Genomic DNA, 12,867 nt, shown 5'->3' on the forward strand with positions numbered 1-12,867 from the left:
ATGTAGGTAGTTTATGAAGGAAAGTGTGCAAAGGATGCTATATCCTCCGCGACAACTCAAGATTAGATTATCTCTGAGTTGTGAAAAGTTTGGGGGATGAGTAGAGAAAAGATGGTGAAGGTGGGAGAAAATGGTGAAGTTCGGAGTTTGGTTGTTCTTACGGCTCTAGTGTTTGAGCTGTTGATGACGAGAGGTAGAAGGAGCTCGGACCAGTTTATCCAATCTAGGCCCGCCACACCTTCCAATAAATTCCACCACAGCCTAACAAGCCAGATTTCGTCGCCTGGGGCTTACTAACTGATAGCTTATCGACAGGCAGGCAACCCACTACGCAATCACTACAATTAGGCACTTTCCCACTGTACCTGCATGCTTCGAGTCTATCTAGGTAGGTACGTACTGTTCAATTCAATGTTTGTTTTGATCTGCACTTGCTTCACATGTAATATTTTATGTACGTTCCTTCTTCATAGGTAGAAGAATCCATTAGAAAACCCTATTTTATGTGTTTTCCTACTAAATCCCTACATGCAAACGGTGAATAACCGTCCCTGCCGTTTAATAACGTAGCTGATCCTTTACTAAAGACCGGAGCCCCAATTAAAAAAAAAAAATCATGGATCCCAGGCAGTAGCTGGCGACGTGGACGGTGGTGTTACACATTCAGAGTTTTTATTAACGGAGCCTCGTCTGTAATAGAGCCTCACACCCCAGCAAAACCCAAGGAATTTATTCAGCCCTGTCCTTCCCTTCATAAAAAAACAAAATCATATACGTGGACCCAACTCATAAGGCTCTCCGGAGCATCACTATTCCGCCTCATTAGATTTCTTTGTATAATTGCAAAGATTGATTAAGTATATTTTCGATAGATGTACCCCCATTTACACAAGTTACATAAGCTGTGATACATACCTCATCTAAGATGCAGGCTGGTGGCTTTCGGATTTAACAGAAATTGTAGGAAAAAGACGTGGTGAAAACCACTCCTTGCATCACGTTCCCGTCCAGGTACCTAAGTAATTCAGTATTCCCGAGACACAACCAGCCACCGGTCACTACCCCCTATTAAAAAGGAAACAAAAAGCAACTCCTGTCGTGAACATTGAAGATGTTATTTTATTTAAGACACCCGTTCATTAGGTAATATTAAGTACGTACCCAACTTATTGAGGTGTTTTGATGATCAATTCAATCGCACAACAGTTGTTGACCGAGCCAATCACACGACCAACGCTACAAGCGGTAGGAGTTCGGGTCAAGTTTTGCGGCGTGTGACTTTGCGTGCAGAAATGCGGACGGGGTAGGTGTGCCGACATCAATTTATTCATTGCCCCATACAGCGAAAAATGACATCACTTGCCCAGGTGCCTTTCTCTAATCTTATCTTTTCAGAGAGGACCCAGCGCTGGGCGGCAAGCAGGATCTACCCCAGACCAAAAAAATCGATATGGGTGCATAAAGCTTGTAGAGTTACCTTGCGTCGTCAAGGTACTCCTAGCACGCGAAAATTCCAGCAGATGCTTTTTGCTTCTACATACAGATATATATATTCAAATTCAATGCCGACAAAAGCCGTGCTCAACTAAGCCGTCGCAAACCATCCTGGAACCCAGCCATGTAAAATTAATGTCCACAGGACAAAAGATTTTTTTTTTCTGCAAGACAGAAAATATGTAATACGTGTGACATTATCAGCCTTGCTCGCACGGAAGTTGGGAAAAGGAAAGATTGGTATCCCCACATCGAATGCATTGTCCAATGGCGTATCATGGTGGGGGGTCAACCCTCGATAAGTCGTCGGCGGCTTCCCAGGCTTCCTAGTGGCTTAAGATGCAAGATACAAAGATGGTTCGAGTACTTGTCTAACTCGGGCAGGCGCAACAACCAAAATTAAAGCAAATCGTAAGGTGATTCTCCACGGCAGGAAGTACCCCTTAGCAAGCCAAGAAAGTGTATGTACTAAGTTATTAGTGCAATCTATTGGGACTTGCTTCAGCACCATGCCAAACATCTCTCTGCATCCTTTTCTCCACCATTATCAAAGCAAGGTGAGATAGCTGCATGACCAGGGTTGCATATATACGTATGATTGCGTCCATCTCTTTCTAAGTATCACTAAATATCACTTGTCAAACTTTGCTCAAGTCGAGTATATCTCAACCAATCTTACACTTCGAGCTCACATTCGTCATTCCTTTTGCTCGATCCCTTCGATCCTGTGGTGGTCGACTCAATTATATACCTATATCCCTATTTTGCAAGGGTTCTGCCCGTACCCACATTGTCAAGTCCTCGTTGTTATCCTCAGCGTTCAAATCTGTATCCACGAGATTGTTTAGAACAATTTAAGGGATCTTTCTTATATATAGGAACTTTCAAAGTTCCGGCGACTAGGCATTCAGCTATGCCTGCGAGACAGCCGACAACGTGGGATGAATATGAACGCGGGGCCTCTCCAGGCCGAAGCGACAGTCTATCTTCCTTTGCTAACCAAAGTGTTCGCTCTGAGGATCAAGCCTTGTTGAGTGAACAGAGTGGCAATGAATACGATGAAGACCGGCCACATCGAACAGGACGAAGGTTCGCAGGTTCGCCACCAGCTCGTCTCCACATAGACTAATCTTATCAAATCTCACAGATCGTCTATGACAAACCGCCTTGCTGCGTTGACCGATATTGGAGGCGTTAACAGTATCAGGTCTTTTAGTAGAAGTTGGCAGCGCGCTGCTGTTTTCCCTGAAATCATACCACAACAGCCATCATTCACATTTGCTCCCGATCAACAACCAGTCCAGGAAGTGGATCCTAGCCCATATGCTAGGCGCGACATCGAAGCGGGTCCTAGGACGTCTCTTTTAAGGAGTGGCCTTGAGGAGGCATCGCCGTCCGATAATGTCGACAATAGGGGATCAGGGCTCGCCGAAACGCCTTCGTCGCAAACAGATGGGCCGGAGGGTGAACGTAAACGCTTAGGCGATGACCTCTTCAGAACAGCATCACCATCTGGCTCCGTCCGCAGCAATTCAATATTCGCAGTACCGCCACATCTATCTGTTTCTCCTTTAGTTGGCAGCTATGGATCTGTTCGTAGTTACGGTACTGTTGAGACGGCAGCTTCTTATTCTTCCATGATCCACGCCGCAGACTTGTGGCGCCGACAGCGAGAGTCGGGAGCTAATGTCCCCGATGGAGAACGACCGCACATTCTAGTGAAGGAGGTCGAACAAGAAGGGAGAATTGTGCTAGCCGTGTCGGGTCAATCGACGCTGCCTCAAACAGTTGTAAACTCTACCAAGTGAGTAGTTCGTTTGGATTATTTATTTTCAAGAGTCCATTACTAACTTACCATCCAGTGTCTTAATCGGCGTTGGCATATTGAGTCTGCCCATGGGCCTCAAATATTCCGGCTGGCTCTGTGGACTAGTTGCTCTCCTGTTATGCGCCGGAATTACCAGCTGGACAGCCAGGCTATTAGCAAAATGCATGAACCTCGACCCAACCATCATCACATTTTCTGACATAGCGTACATTTCCTTCGGTCGCAAAGCCCGCATCGTGACAGCAGTACTATTTACCCTTGAATTGCTTGCGGCTTGTGTGGCTCTCATCGTGCTTTTCGCCGACTCTTTAGCGCTCCTGTTTCCCGGTACACTAAGCATCACCGAGTGGAAAGTTGTTTGTACCCTAGTCCTCATACCTTTGCAATTCGCTCCACTGTCTCTCCTATCTGTTACCAGCTTTGTCGGCGTACTCTCATGTTTAAGTAGTAAGTTGATCCTGCAACCACCTTGTTGGCTTAAGAATACTGACATGATATAGTTGCCATCATTGTTATTATTGATGGCTTATTAAAACCGCATGCACCCGGCTCCCTCATAGATCCCGCTGCGACGTACTTGTTCCCAGCCAACTGGTTGACACTACCCCTATCCTTTGGACTACTCATGTCTCCTTGGGGCGGACATAGTGTTTTCCCGAACGTAGGTCTTTATCGATCAAATGAGGCAGGGTAATTCAGCTAACGAACCCCAGATCTACCGTGATATGCGACATCCATACCGTTACAAAGAGGTAAGATAATTATCAATAGCCTTCTTGGCTATCACTTGGGCTAACATGTGATAGGCCGTTAGTTATACATTTAGCTTTACTGTAAGTTCTAAGTAACACCTATTCATTACCTCGAGACATGACTAATACATTATAGTTAATCGTAGATGCCGCTGTTGCCATCGTGGGATTACTAATGTTCGGTGATGGTGTTCGCGACGAGATCACAAGCAACATTCTTGAGAACACAGGATATCCTGAAGTTACGAGGATTCTTCTTGTGATTTTCATTGCTATCATCCCCTTGACGAAAATACCTCTAAACTCACAACCAATCGTCACAACATTGGAAGTTGTATTCGGGCTTCGTCAGCAAGTTGTGTCCGAAGAGACCCCTCTCGTCGGTCTCTCTAGTAGCTCGAGAGGAGTCCTGAAGGCCCTCGTCCGGATCCTAACGTTACTAGTATTTTTGGCGATTGCTATTCTCTTTCCAGCCTTTGACACAATCATGGCATTCATGGGTAGCGCCCTATGCTTCACCATTTGTGTTACGTAAGTGCTTGGTTTCCTTATATCCCAAAAAGAACAACGGCTAACAATCCACTAGACTTCCTCTAGCCTTCTACCTAAAGCTATTCGGCCATGAAATCAATGTGCGAGAGCGCATGGTCACTTGGACTATTATGATCATATCTTGTGCTATATCTCTTGTTGGAACCGTTTGGGCTTTCTTACCTAAGGATCTCATTGGGGCAAACTGATAGAGAAAAAGCGTGTTAGATCGAATTTCATATGGGTGGGCTTTCAAGGGGCGTTGGGGCTATTTTGAACTTCCCGGCATAGTAGGATTCATATGCATCAGCATAATCAACAAGCGTGGCACAGACGTTAGAATAATATCGTAGCATCATACTTTATACCTTGGTGGATATTTGCACATCAGATAATATTGGTTTAGTTTTACGTATAGGATAGAGGCGATACAGCACAAGCTTATGCACAGATTTTTGGGAGACTCACAAAGCAAACCAACTTTACAAGTATAAAATCTCTACCTCTCTAAAACTATATTACCAATCGGCATACACTAATTACTCTATTGAAGCCTTCTAGGATTTCTGGTTTGACTAGTCATATGTGCCTTGTGGTACCTCAATATCCGGTCTACAGCCAAGGTCTGCGCCGCAGTTTGTGTACTAAAGGTAGAATCATGATTCTATAACCCATGCCTTTTGCTCAAAAAATACAATACTAATGCCCAGTCCTTCTAACAACGCCCCCGCCCCCTATGCACCTATCTATGAGCCTGTTCTGTCTACTAGACACCATCTCAGGGACAGGACAGAACAGAATACCAACGGGCTTTCTACCTTTCGCCCTGATGCAAGTCTCAAGGGCGCCCATCCTGATCCAAATACTTGGCCTCACCCTTCACATATTGTACCAATCCACTCATTATTTCCTCAACACCCCCCCTTCACTCACCAAGGGAACACGATCTTCAACAATACACTACTGACAGCAAGTGGTTCCCACCATCTCCAAGTCCGGCTCCCATCAACGTAAAACCAGACCATAAACAGACAAGCAGCGAGCTGACCGGCCAGAATCGAGCGTCCGTAGCGCCACTGTCGAGGTAACACAAAGATCTGCCACCATTGTAGCATGAGCACGCCGGCGAACCGCAATGCGTCCTAGTCGTGGCGGTATATGGCGGTGTTGAGGAGGAATAGACCCCCGAGGAGGGGGACGAGTTCGCTGAGGGCGAAGAGGAGCATTAGGGGGCGGAGATGGGTGTAGCGGCAGTAGGTGCTGTCGCAGTGGAGTGTTATTGTGGGAGTGTTCGTATTTAAGAGATTGTTTTCAGGGTCTGTTATTGATGACGAGGGAGATGTGGGTGTTGATGTAGAAGGAGTGGATGGCGGAGTCTCAGTAATAGGAAGGGATTCTGGGGGCGGATCTGCTCGTCGTTTTTTACCCTGGCCGCACTCTTCGACGCCAAGACACACGGCGCAGCAGTTGAAGTAGCTTAGCAAGAGGGTCTTGCGGCAGACGATGCAGGATTTGGTATAAGCTGTGTATACCGGTTCGTGGGTCCTCTGAATGCCGAATGTGTGGGATGGTGTCGTACTCGGCGAGGATCCCTGCGAGTTTCTGTCGGGATCTTGTTTTTCAAGGTCGATGTTGACTACGTGGTCATGATCCATGGTGATACGGAGGTGGCTGAATGATTCTATTGAGGTATGTGTATTGTTTGCCTAGTCGGCGAAGTATCTAACGATGGAATGGATATGCACAAGGCTCTATTTGTTTTGCTGTTTTATTTCTATCCTAGCTAACGAGAGTGTAGATAGTTGATGAACTCGTATGAAACGAGGTAGTTTAAGGTAACTCGAGAGGTGAAGACGTGGGGTCAATAGAAAGCGTACATATATCCCGGTAGGGTTGAGCTACGCGTACGAGTGAAGTCTATTCTAGGCAAGCATCGTGGAAGGGGGGGTGCTAATTAGTTGACATATAGGCTTGCGCTTTCTCCTAGTGGTCCACCATCCTATTCTCATAGTACCTTCTTACCTACCTAAGATACCAAGGCGCGGGTACAATAGGTAGCCCCTATTCCAGCCAATATCACTACTCCCCTCTACGCAACACACATATTCTTGGTACATATATGTAGGTTATATAATACGGTTTTACTCGTACGGCGCGTCTTGCATCGTCGAGACAACAGTGCCTATTTTCCCGGTACTAATAGTACCGCAGGAAAATTGGTCGGCTGCCCCCCGCTTGTTTCTATTGCTTTCCGGGTGTTATGAACTAGCACAACCGCAGCAAGTGGTCTAAACAAACCCCCACCACGTCGAGTTCCTTCCCTGAGACGAGATAAAGCGGAGAGCAATACAAAACAAACCTGTTAGGTCCAAATTACCTGGCTTCCTACTTGTTTTCCTCTCTCTTTCCTTTACACCTACCAATTTACCTCCACCCCTACCTTCACCTTCACCTCCATACTAATATTGGCATTCATATTCAAACCCTCGCCTTCTCTACAGGCGATTGTCGATTCTTGTAATACTCGCATACTCACAAGGTAAGCACCAATTTATCCTACTGTTTACTTCCCTGTTCTCATTATTATTAGGGATACTGCGAGTCTAGTACTCCCTCCCACCATTCATCATGGATACCCATTTCCCGCAGGAAGTCGTCGACAACATCGTAGAGTTCCTCCCCGAGGACGAACTCTCTAAATTTGCTACAGTCTCGAGGAAATGGCAGAAGGCAGTTGAGAACTACAACTTCCGCTATTTTACTATTGATCACACCAAGGAAGAAGACATGGAAGGCCTCGCCACCATCGTTTTCCCTAAGCACCGCCACCAATTGCGCATTCTCCGCCTACGCTCACCACTCCAGCTTGGATACAGAATCCCCGAGGCATTCAACAAAACTCTTCTACGATTTTTCCAGCTTGTAGCTGGCAGTGTCACCACCGTCCAGGAGGCACTGGAGAGTCGCAATCGCGGAACCACGCTCGAGTTATCCTGGCACTACCAGGCCGACGCAGAAGACTTTGGCTTTGCAATTGACAGCTGCACCTTTACGCTACCGCCGGTAACCCCAGTCATGAGGGGAATATCGACACTGCGAATGATTATGTGCTGCGCGGATGTTCGCGTGCGATTGTACACCGCAGTCGAGTTAGCAATGGCAACCCCAGACATAAAGCGTCTTGAGATTCTAGCCAACACAACCAGGCCAATCCTCACACTTCGCTGCGCGGACCATGTGAGGAACCGAATTAGCCTAAGAGCAGCTCTACTTGCGAGAAAATTCCTCTCTCACACGAATCTTCAAGAGGTGTGCCTGATGCTAGAGCCGACCGATGGCGTCTCTCACATGTGGATCGATAGCTACACCTCCCTTGTACCCCGACAGTTCGACCTGCTGAGCTCGGCTGTGCGAATGTGGTCCTATACTCTCGTGTCGCTTGACGTCCAGGGCCTCTTCGACTCTTCGCTTTTCTGGCCAGACCCAGCTGAGAAGCTCATTATAGGGGGCAGCGTATGGAATCGCCTGAAGAATTTCCACGCTAGGCTTCGACTCGAGACACCTACCGGCAACCGATACTTTGTCGCTCGAACTGGAAGCAACTTTGAGAACAAGCCGCATCAAGAAACACTGCAGCCTTTGTTCTCGTACTGGGCCGACGCACTTGGTCACATGCCTGTTCTCGAAAAGGCATCGGTCGCATTCACCATGAAGTTCGAAGTGATTTCCGAACGCAATGCTTGGTGCCCTATGGATTGGATGGTAGAGTACCAGGCTCCCAACAACGAGTCCCCTAACCCTCGCCTTTTCTTTCAGTATGTCAGGGGCTAGCGACCCTGGGCTACGACGATGGCAAAGCTACATGCTTTGGGGAAGAAGAACAATCCAGGACTAGAAACCATCGAGCAGGAATGGTATTGGGATGATTTGGATTGGAACGCGGATTATCAATATCGTTATGGACCCGATGAAGATGAGGAATCTGATGACGAGACCGATAAGGACTCTGATGAAGAGATGAACGATGAACCCGATGAATCCGATGAAGAGTCGGGCAAGGAGTCTCGTAAAGAGTTGATCGAGGGAACTGACGAGGAATCTGACGAGGAGGAGGATTAGGGATATGGTGGGGAGACGATTTGGTGACCTTGATCGCCGAGTTGGGTTTTTTTTCGGCGACTTGAATCTTGAGCACGACCTGGATTGTGAATTATAACGATCTTGGTGGTCGGTATGTCACATAGGAACTCTATCATAGTGAATTTGAAGGCTGGAACACTTGCTATATCATTTCAGCAATTCCTCAATTTTATAATGATAAGTGTATCGGATACCGTGAAGTTCTTTCTCCTAAACGGATGGCTTTGACTACCTAGGTACCTAAGTCTTTGAAAAGGGGTTAATACTATAGTTAGAATTAAAATGCTTGGTTGGCTTGACGCTTTTGAGAAGGTCGCCGCTTCAGATCGTCGTGTGCTTCAAGATTTAAGCCTGATTCATTATTGAGGAACGGCGGCCACGATGATTCACCCAATCTGGAGCTCGTCATCTCACCTTGAACTAGAATTACTCACGATTTTGTTAACGTGTTCACTTACCTAAGCTACCTGAAGCATGGCGCTTTACCGACAGCGTGGGGATTATATTTCACAATTTGGGACGTTTGAATCATACATAGCAAATATAAGAACGGTGATTTAAGTGGGTAACTTCTGGTATTGTTTGAATAATCTGGAGATATCTAATACCTAAAGAGCGAGTTGAAGCTAGATCAATCCACCAGGATAATGCTTTGTATGAAGAAAGGGGTGTTGCTGCTGCCAAAGTTTGCCAAACTGTTTTAACGATCCAACAGAAGCCAAAAGAAATAAAAGCCAATTTTGTTAGTCCATGCGTCAATATATCAACGTATGAAGTCTTCAAATCCCATCTCTTGTTTATCATCTTCGCTTGCTCCGAACAGCCATATTATTAACAAGACATGGGCAGAATACAACGAAAGAAAGCAGCAACTACCCCCCGAAAAGATACTGAGTGCAAAATCCCGTGCGGTTGTGGAAAGATGAGCACAACTACAAGTGGCAACACCGGCAAGGAGTTAAAAAGAAGAAAAAAGCTCAATGAGCCTCCTGCCAATGGCCAACCCACTCGACGTCACTGAACTCGTGGCGTCTCTCCTTACGCCAGTTCCAGTCTCGGCCCTTATTCCATGGGCATTCGCGTGATGTGGTGCGATCCCGATCCCGATTCCACTTATGGTTATACTGATTGGCGTGGTCCCAAAATCCCATCCCTACTCCTTGTAAATTATTAAATCCGATTCCGAACTGTCGTCGAGACTTCGTTGAGAAATCCGGTGACTTTGGCTCCGACGCTCCGGTATAGGCCCGGCGACGTTCCCCTAACGCCGCCCATTTGTCAAGGTTGTTAGGCTTCGGCGGCGAATAGCGAACAGGGAATTGCTCAGGCTGTTCAACAGCGACGGGCTCGTGAAAGAAAAATCCATCCGCAACCAGGTCTCCATCAATATCGTTTGAAATGGTGTCGTTAACAGGCGAAGCCTCTGGCTTCTCATTATCAGACGCTGGCGCCTGGTGCAGGGATGCCTGATCCTGCTGTGGGGTTCGGGTAGCCTCCTTGCTCTCCTGACTCCAGGTCCTCGAGTTCAGCTCCTTAAATGCCTGCAATTGACGAGTACGCTCCTCTTCGTCTTCCTCAACGTCCTCATCCCACATGTCACTCCAGCTCTTAGACACAGCATCCTTCTGGCGACCGAACACCATGGACATAGCGCTCAGAGTGGGTCTTGGTTTAGACATGGTGATGGGTAGAGACCCAGCCATTGGGGAGACCTTAGTAGTGCGCGTAGGCATATCCATAGGCTTCGAAATGCCAAGGGAATTCATAGAAGTTGCGAGGTTGGAGGTCAGGACAGAAGAAATTGAAGGCGTCTGAACAGAACCCGACAGCCAATCGGTGCCCTCCGACTTGGAGAACAGATCCTCAGTGTAGCTCTCGTTGTCGGGAATAGCACTGAGCTGGCGAATGGCCTGTGGCGGGGTCGCGTGCAAAGCCTTGGCCCACGGGAAGGTGCCCTGATCGATCTGGGGACTCTGGAGCGAGGGAGTACGCAATGGCTCGCGGTTAGCAGTGGCCACGGACGCACGCTCGGCTGTGCAGAAATCGTCAAGTGCCTCTTCGAGAGTGGTGAAGCTAACGACGCGACGGAGGGCGTTCCTAGCACCAACCAGAGATCGCTTCTTCGGGTCCAAGTTCATGCACTGAACAATCACCTCGTAGGTATCTTGAGACATGGTAGGGAAGACATCGAAAAGTGATTGCTTGTCACGTGAAAAGTCCAGGAATAAGGGATCGGCCTCGGTCGGCGTGGTAAATGGGTTTCGAGAGAAGAGAATGTTAAGAAGACAGATACCAATTGCCCAGATATCGGCCTGAGCAGGCGAGTATCCAGCTCCTGCTGAATCATACTGCTCAGGTGACATATACCTGTCGCTACCAACAGTTGTCTCAAAGCTCCATCTATCCGTAGTGGCCAAGCCAAAGTCACCAAGCTTCATGGAACCAGATTCGTTGAGGAAAATGTTCTCAGGTTTGATGTCTCGGTGGTAGATGCCCTTCGAATGCATGTAAGAAACGGCATCGACCAACTGAAGCATAAAGCGGCGAACATGTTCGGTTTCCAAGGGGCCGTATCCGGTACGAATAGCTTCGTAGAGATCTCCCTGTGAGCAGTATTCGAGGACCAGGTACACGTGAGCATCGGTTTCGAAGGAGTGAACCAAGTTGACAATGTTCGGATGCCGGCCCAGACGACGGTGGCAGAGGAGCTCCTCGGACCTCTCGTCTATAGCGAATTCGATACCGGTTTCGTTGGCAGCTGCCTTTTTGGTCAAGCACTTGATAGCAACAAGCTCGTTGGTTTTCAAGTCCCTTGCCATGAAGACCATTCCAAAGGATCCATGATTAAGAGGAGAGATAGTTTGAAATCTCCCATCGAGCACAACGCCATTTTGAAACTTGTTTCTCAAGCATTCCATGACGTTGTCTCAACGTGAGACAAACAATTGAAGAGGTAAAAGAAGGGTAACCCGGGTGCAACCACGGATGATCGTACAAGTGTAAAATGCTTTTCCCCCCTTGGCCGAGGTCTATTTGGAAAGGGAGTAAAGGGGTATCTGAATGTATCTTGAAATGTAAGAGACTTTTTTTGGACGAGTTCTTGTACAGATAGAAGCTAGAGATCCCGGTTGAGGTGGGAGGTAACAGTTGATAAATGACGAAGGTGCCAACCCAAATAAGAGGAGTGAGAGTCGATGGTGGGATAGAGAAGCGATATACAAGATGCTGATAATGTGAGAAAAGAAAAACAAAAAACTCCAGGTCGTTCACAGGTCAGAGGCTCATCTAGGGTATGTTAAAAGTTGTTTTGAACAAATGAAAGCGGCGAATAATCGTGAATAGTTGCTGGACCGGCGGTCCTGAAAGAGTGAAAGGAAAAGGTCGTTATAAGGACATGGATACGATAGTGTCAAATCTGAAAGAGTGTCCGTTTGATTTGGGTTTTGTTGTCAGAAGCTCTTAGGTTGCAGTGGAGCTCGATGACAGGTTTTGTCGATTGCGTTGCCGGCCTTCTCGTTATTTGTAGTAGTGGAGCGGTGAGTCAACAAATCGGTGGATGCGGATACTGTCCGATGGCGGGCCTCGTCCTCTACTATAACCAGCACGTACGTAAACTACTCCCTAGCTCCGGGTAGCATGCGAACGAGACGACTGTGAAGTCGAGATGTTCGTGATAGACAAAGTACGAGTATTATTATTGTTGAAGTCGTTGCGGGTGTGGCGCCTTATGACCAAGTCGTTTGATGACTGGTCGGCCACGGGTTTGTAGCTAGCAGACGGGATGTTGGCGGTTTATTTAGGATGTACCAAATGGGAGTTTCACAGCAGTCGATTCCCGCAACCTGGCTCGACTATTTAGGCAGAGGCTATGAGTCCTCGTGGCCTGGATCAACAACGGGGAAGTGGATTGGTAATTGGGGTCGCTGCAAGGTGGTCCTGGCTCGAGAGCGGATCCAGACTATCAAGTACGAGTCGAAACAAAGTGTGACGTGGTAAACGCGCTATAAGTCTAGTATCAGGACTTATTAGGTAGTTCTTTGTTGATTGCGGCGGCGGTGCTGCGAGTCGTCGTTTGGGTTATTTGTCGTTGGTGGTTTTGTGAACTGGCTCGACAGATTAAAG

The 12,867-nt window shown here is 47.4% G+C and overlaps 4 protein-coding genes across 4 annotated transcripts; 2 read left to right on the forward strand and 2 right to left on the reverse strand.

Moving 5' to 3' along the window:
* Nucleotides 1-2,152: 2,152 nt before the first annotated feature.
* Nucleotides 2,153-5,028, forward strand: F4822DRAFT_29130 (transmembrane amino acid transporter protein-domain-containing protein). The gene is made up of 8 exons (XM_051455025.1): nt 2,153-2,583; nt 2,642-3,298; nt 3,357-3,769; nt 3,823-3,983; nt 4,036-4,074; nt 4,129-4,155; nt 4,211-4,605; nt 4,661-5,028. Exons 1-8 carry the CDS (start codon nt 2,408-2,410, stop codon nt 4,812-4,814), a joined length of 2,022 nt encoding a protein of 673 aa, XP_051319663.1. The 5' UTR covers nt 2,153-2,407; the 3' UTR covers nt 4,815-5,028.
* A 655-nt stretch (nt 5,029-5,683) lies between these two features.
* F4822DRAFT_29150 (uncharacterized protein) lies at nt 5,684-6,721 on the reverse strand. Its single transcript, XM_051455032.1, has one exon. It carries the CDS (start codon nt 6,258-6,260, stop codon nt 5,748-5,750), a length of 513 nt encoding a protein of 170 aa, XP_051319664.1. The 5' UTR covers nt 6,261-6,721; the 3' UTR covers nt 5,684-5,747.
* F4822DRAFT_29151 (uncharacterized protein) lies at nt 6,722-9,111 on the forward strand. The gene is made up of 2 exons (XM_051455034.1): nt 6,722-7,144; nt 7,196-9,111. The coding sequence occupies exon 2, from the start codon at nt 7,234-7,236 to the stop codon at nt 8,434-8,436; it is 1,203 nt and encodes a 400-aa protein (XP_051319665.1). The 5' UTR covers nt 6,722-7,144; nt 7,196-7,233; the 3' UTR covers nt 8,437-9,111.
* Nucleotides 9,112-9,636: 525 nt separating this feature from the next.
* Nucleotides 9,637-11,944, reverse strand: F4822DRAFT_29079 (kinase-like protein). The gene has a single exon (XM_051455018.1). The coding sequence runs from the start codon at nt 11,661-11,663 to the stop codon at nt 9,723-9,725; it is 1,941 nt and encodes a 646-aa protein (XP_051319666.1). The 5' UTR covers nt 11,664-11,944; the 3' UTR covers nt 9,637-9,722.
* Nucleotides 11,945-12,867: the final 923 nt, after the last annotated feature.

This window comes from Hypoxylon trugodes (genome assembly GCF_022578975.1).
Source record: "Hypoxylon trugodes strain CBS 135444 unplaced genomic scaffold F4822scaffold_1, whole genome shotgun sequence".
NCBI classification, from domain to species: domain Eukaryota; kingdom Fungi; phylum Ascomycota; class Sordariomycetes; order Xylariales; family Hypoxylaceae; genus Hypoxylon; species Hypoxylon trugodes.

What these genes read in the sequence shown, in the direction of transcription:
- F4822DRAFT_29130 (XM_051455025.1), top strand. Translation starts at nt 2,408, where the DNA reads ATGCCTGCGAGACAGCCGACAACGTGGGATGAATATGAACGCGGGGCC. An exon ending in ATCCATACCGTTACAAAGAG is followed by an intron (nt 4,075 to 4,128) that starts GTAAGATAATTA and finishes AACATGTGATAG; the next exon opens with GCCGTTAGTTATACATTTAG. An exon ending in TGCTTCACCATTTGTGTTAC is followed by an intron (nt 4,606 to 4,660) that starts GTAAGTGCTTGG and finishes ACAATCCACTAG; the next exon opens with ACTTCCTCTAGCCTTCTACC.
- F4822DRAFT_29150 (XM_051455032.1), bottom strand. Translation starts at nt 6,260, where the DNA reads ATGGATCATGACCACGTAGTCAACATCGACCTTGAAAAACAAGATCCC.
- F4822DRAFT_29151 (XM_051455034.1), top strand. Translation starts at nt 7,234, where the DNA reads ATGGATACCCATTTCCCGCAGGAAGTCGTCGACAACATCGTAGAGTTC.
- F4822DRAFT_29079 (XM_051455018.1), bottom strand. Translation starts at nt 11,663, where the DNA reads ATGGAATGCTTGAGAAACAAGTTTCAAAATGGCGTTGTGCTCGATGGG.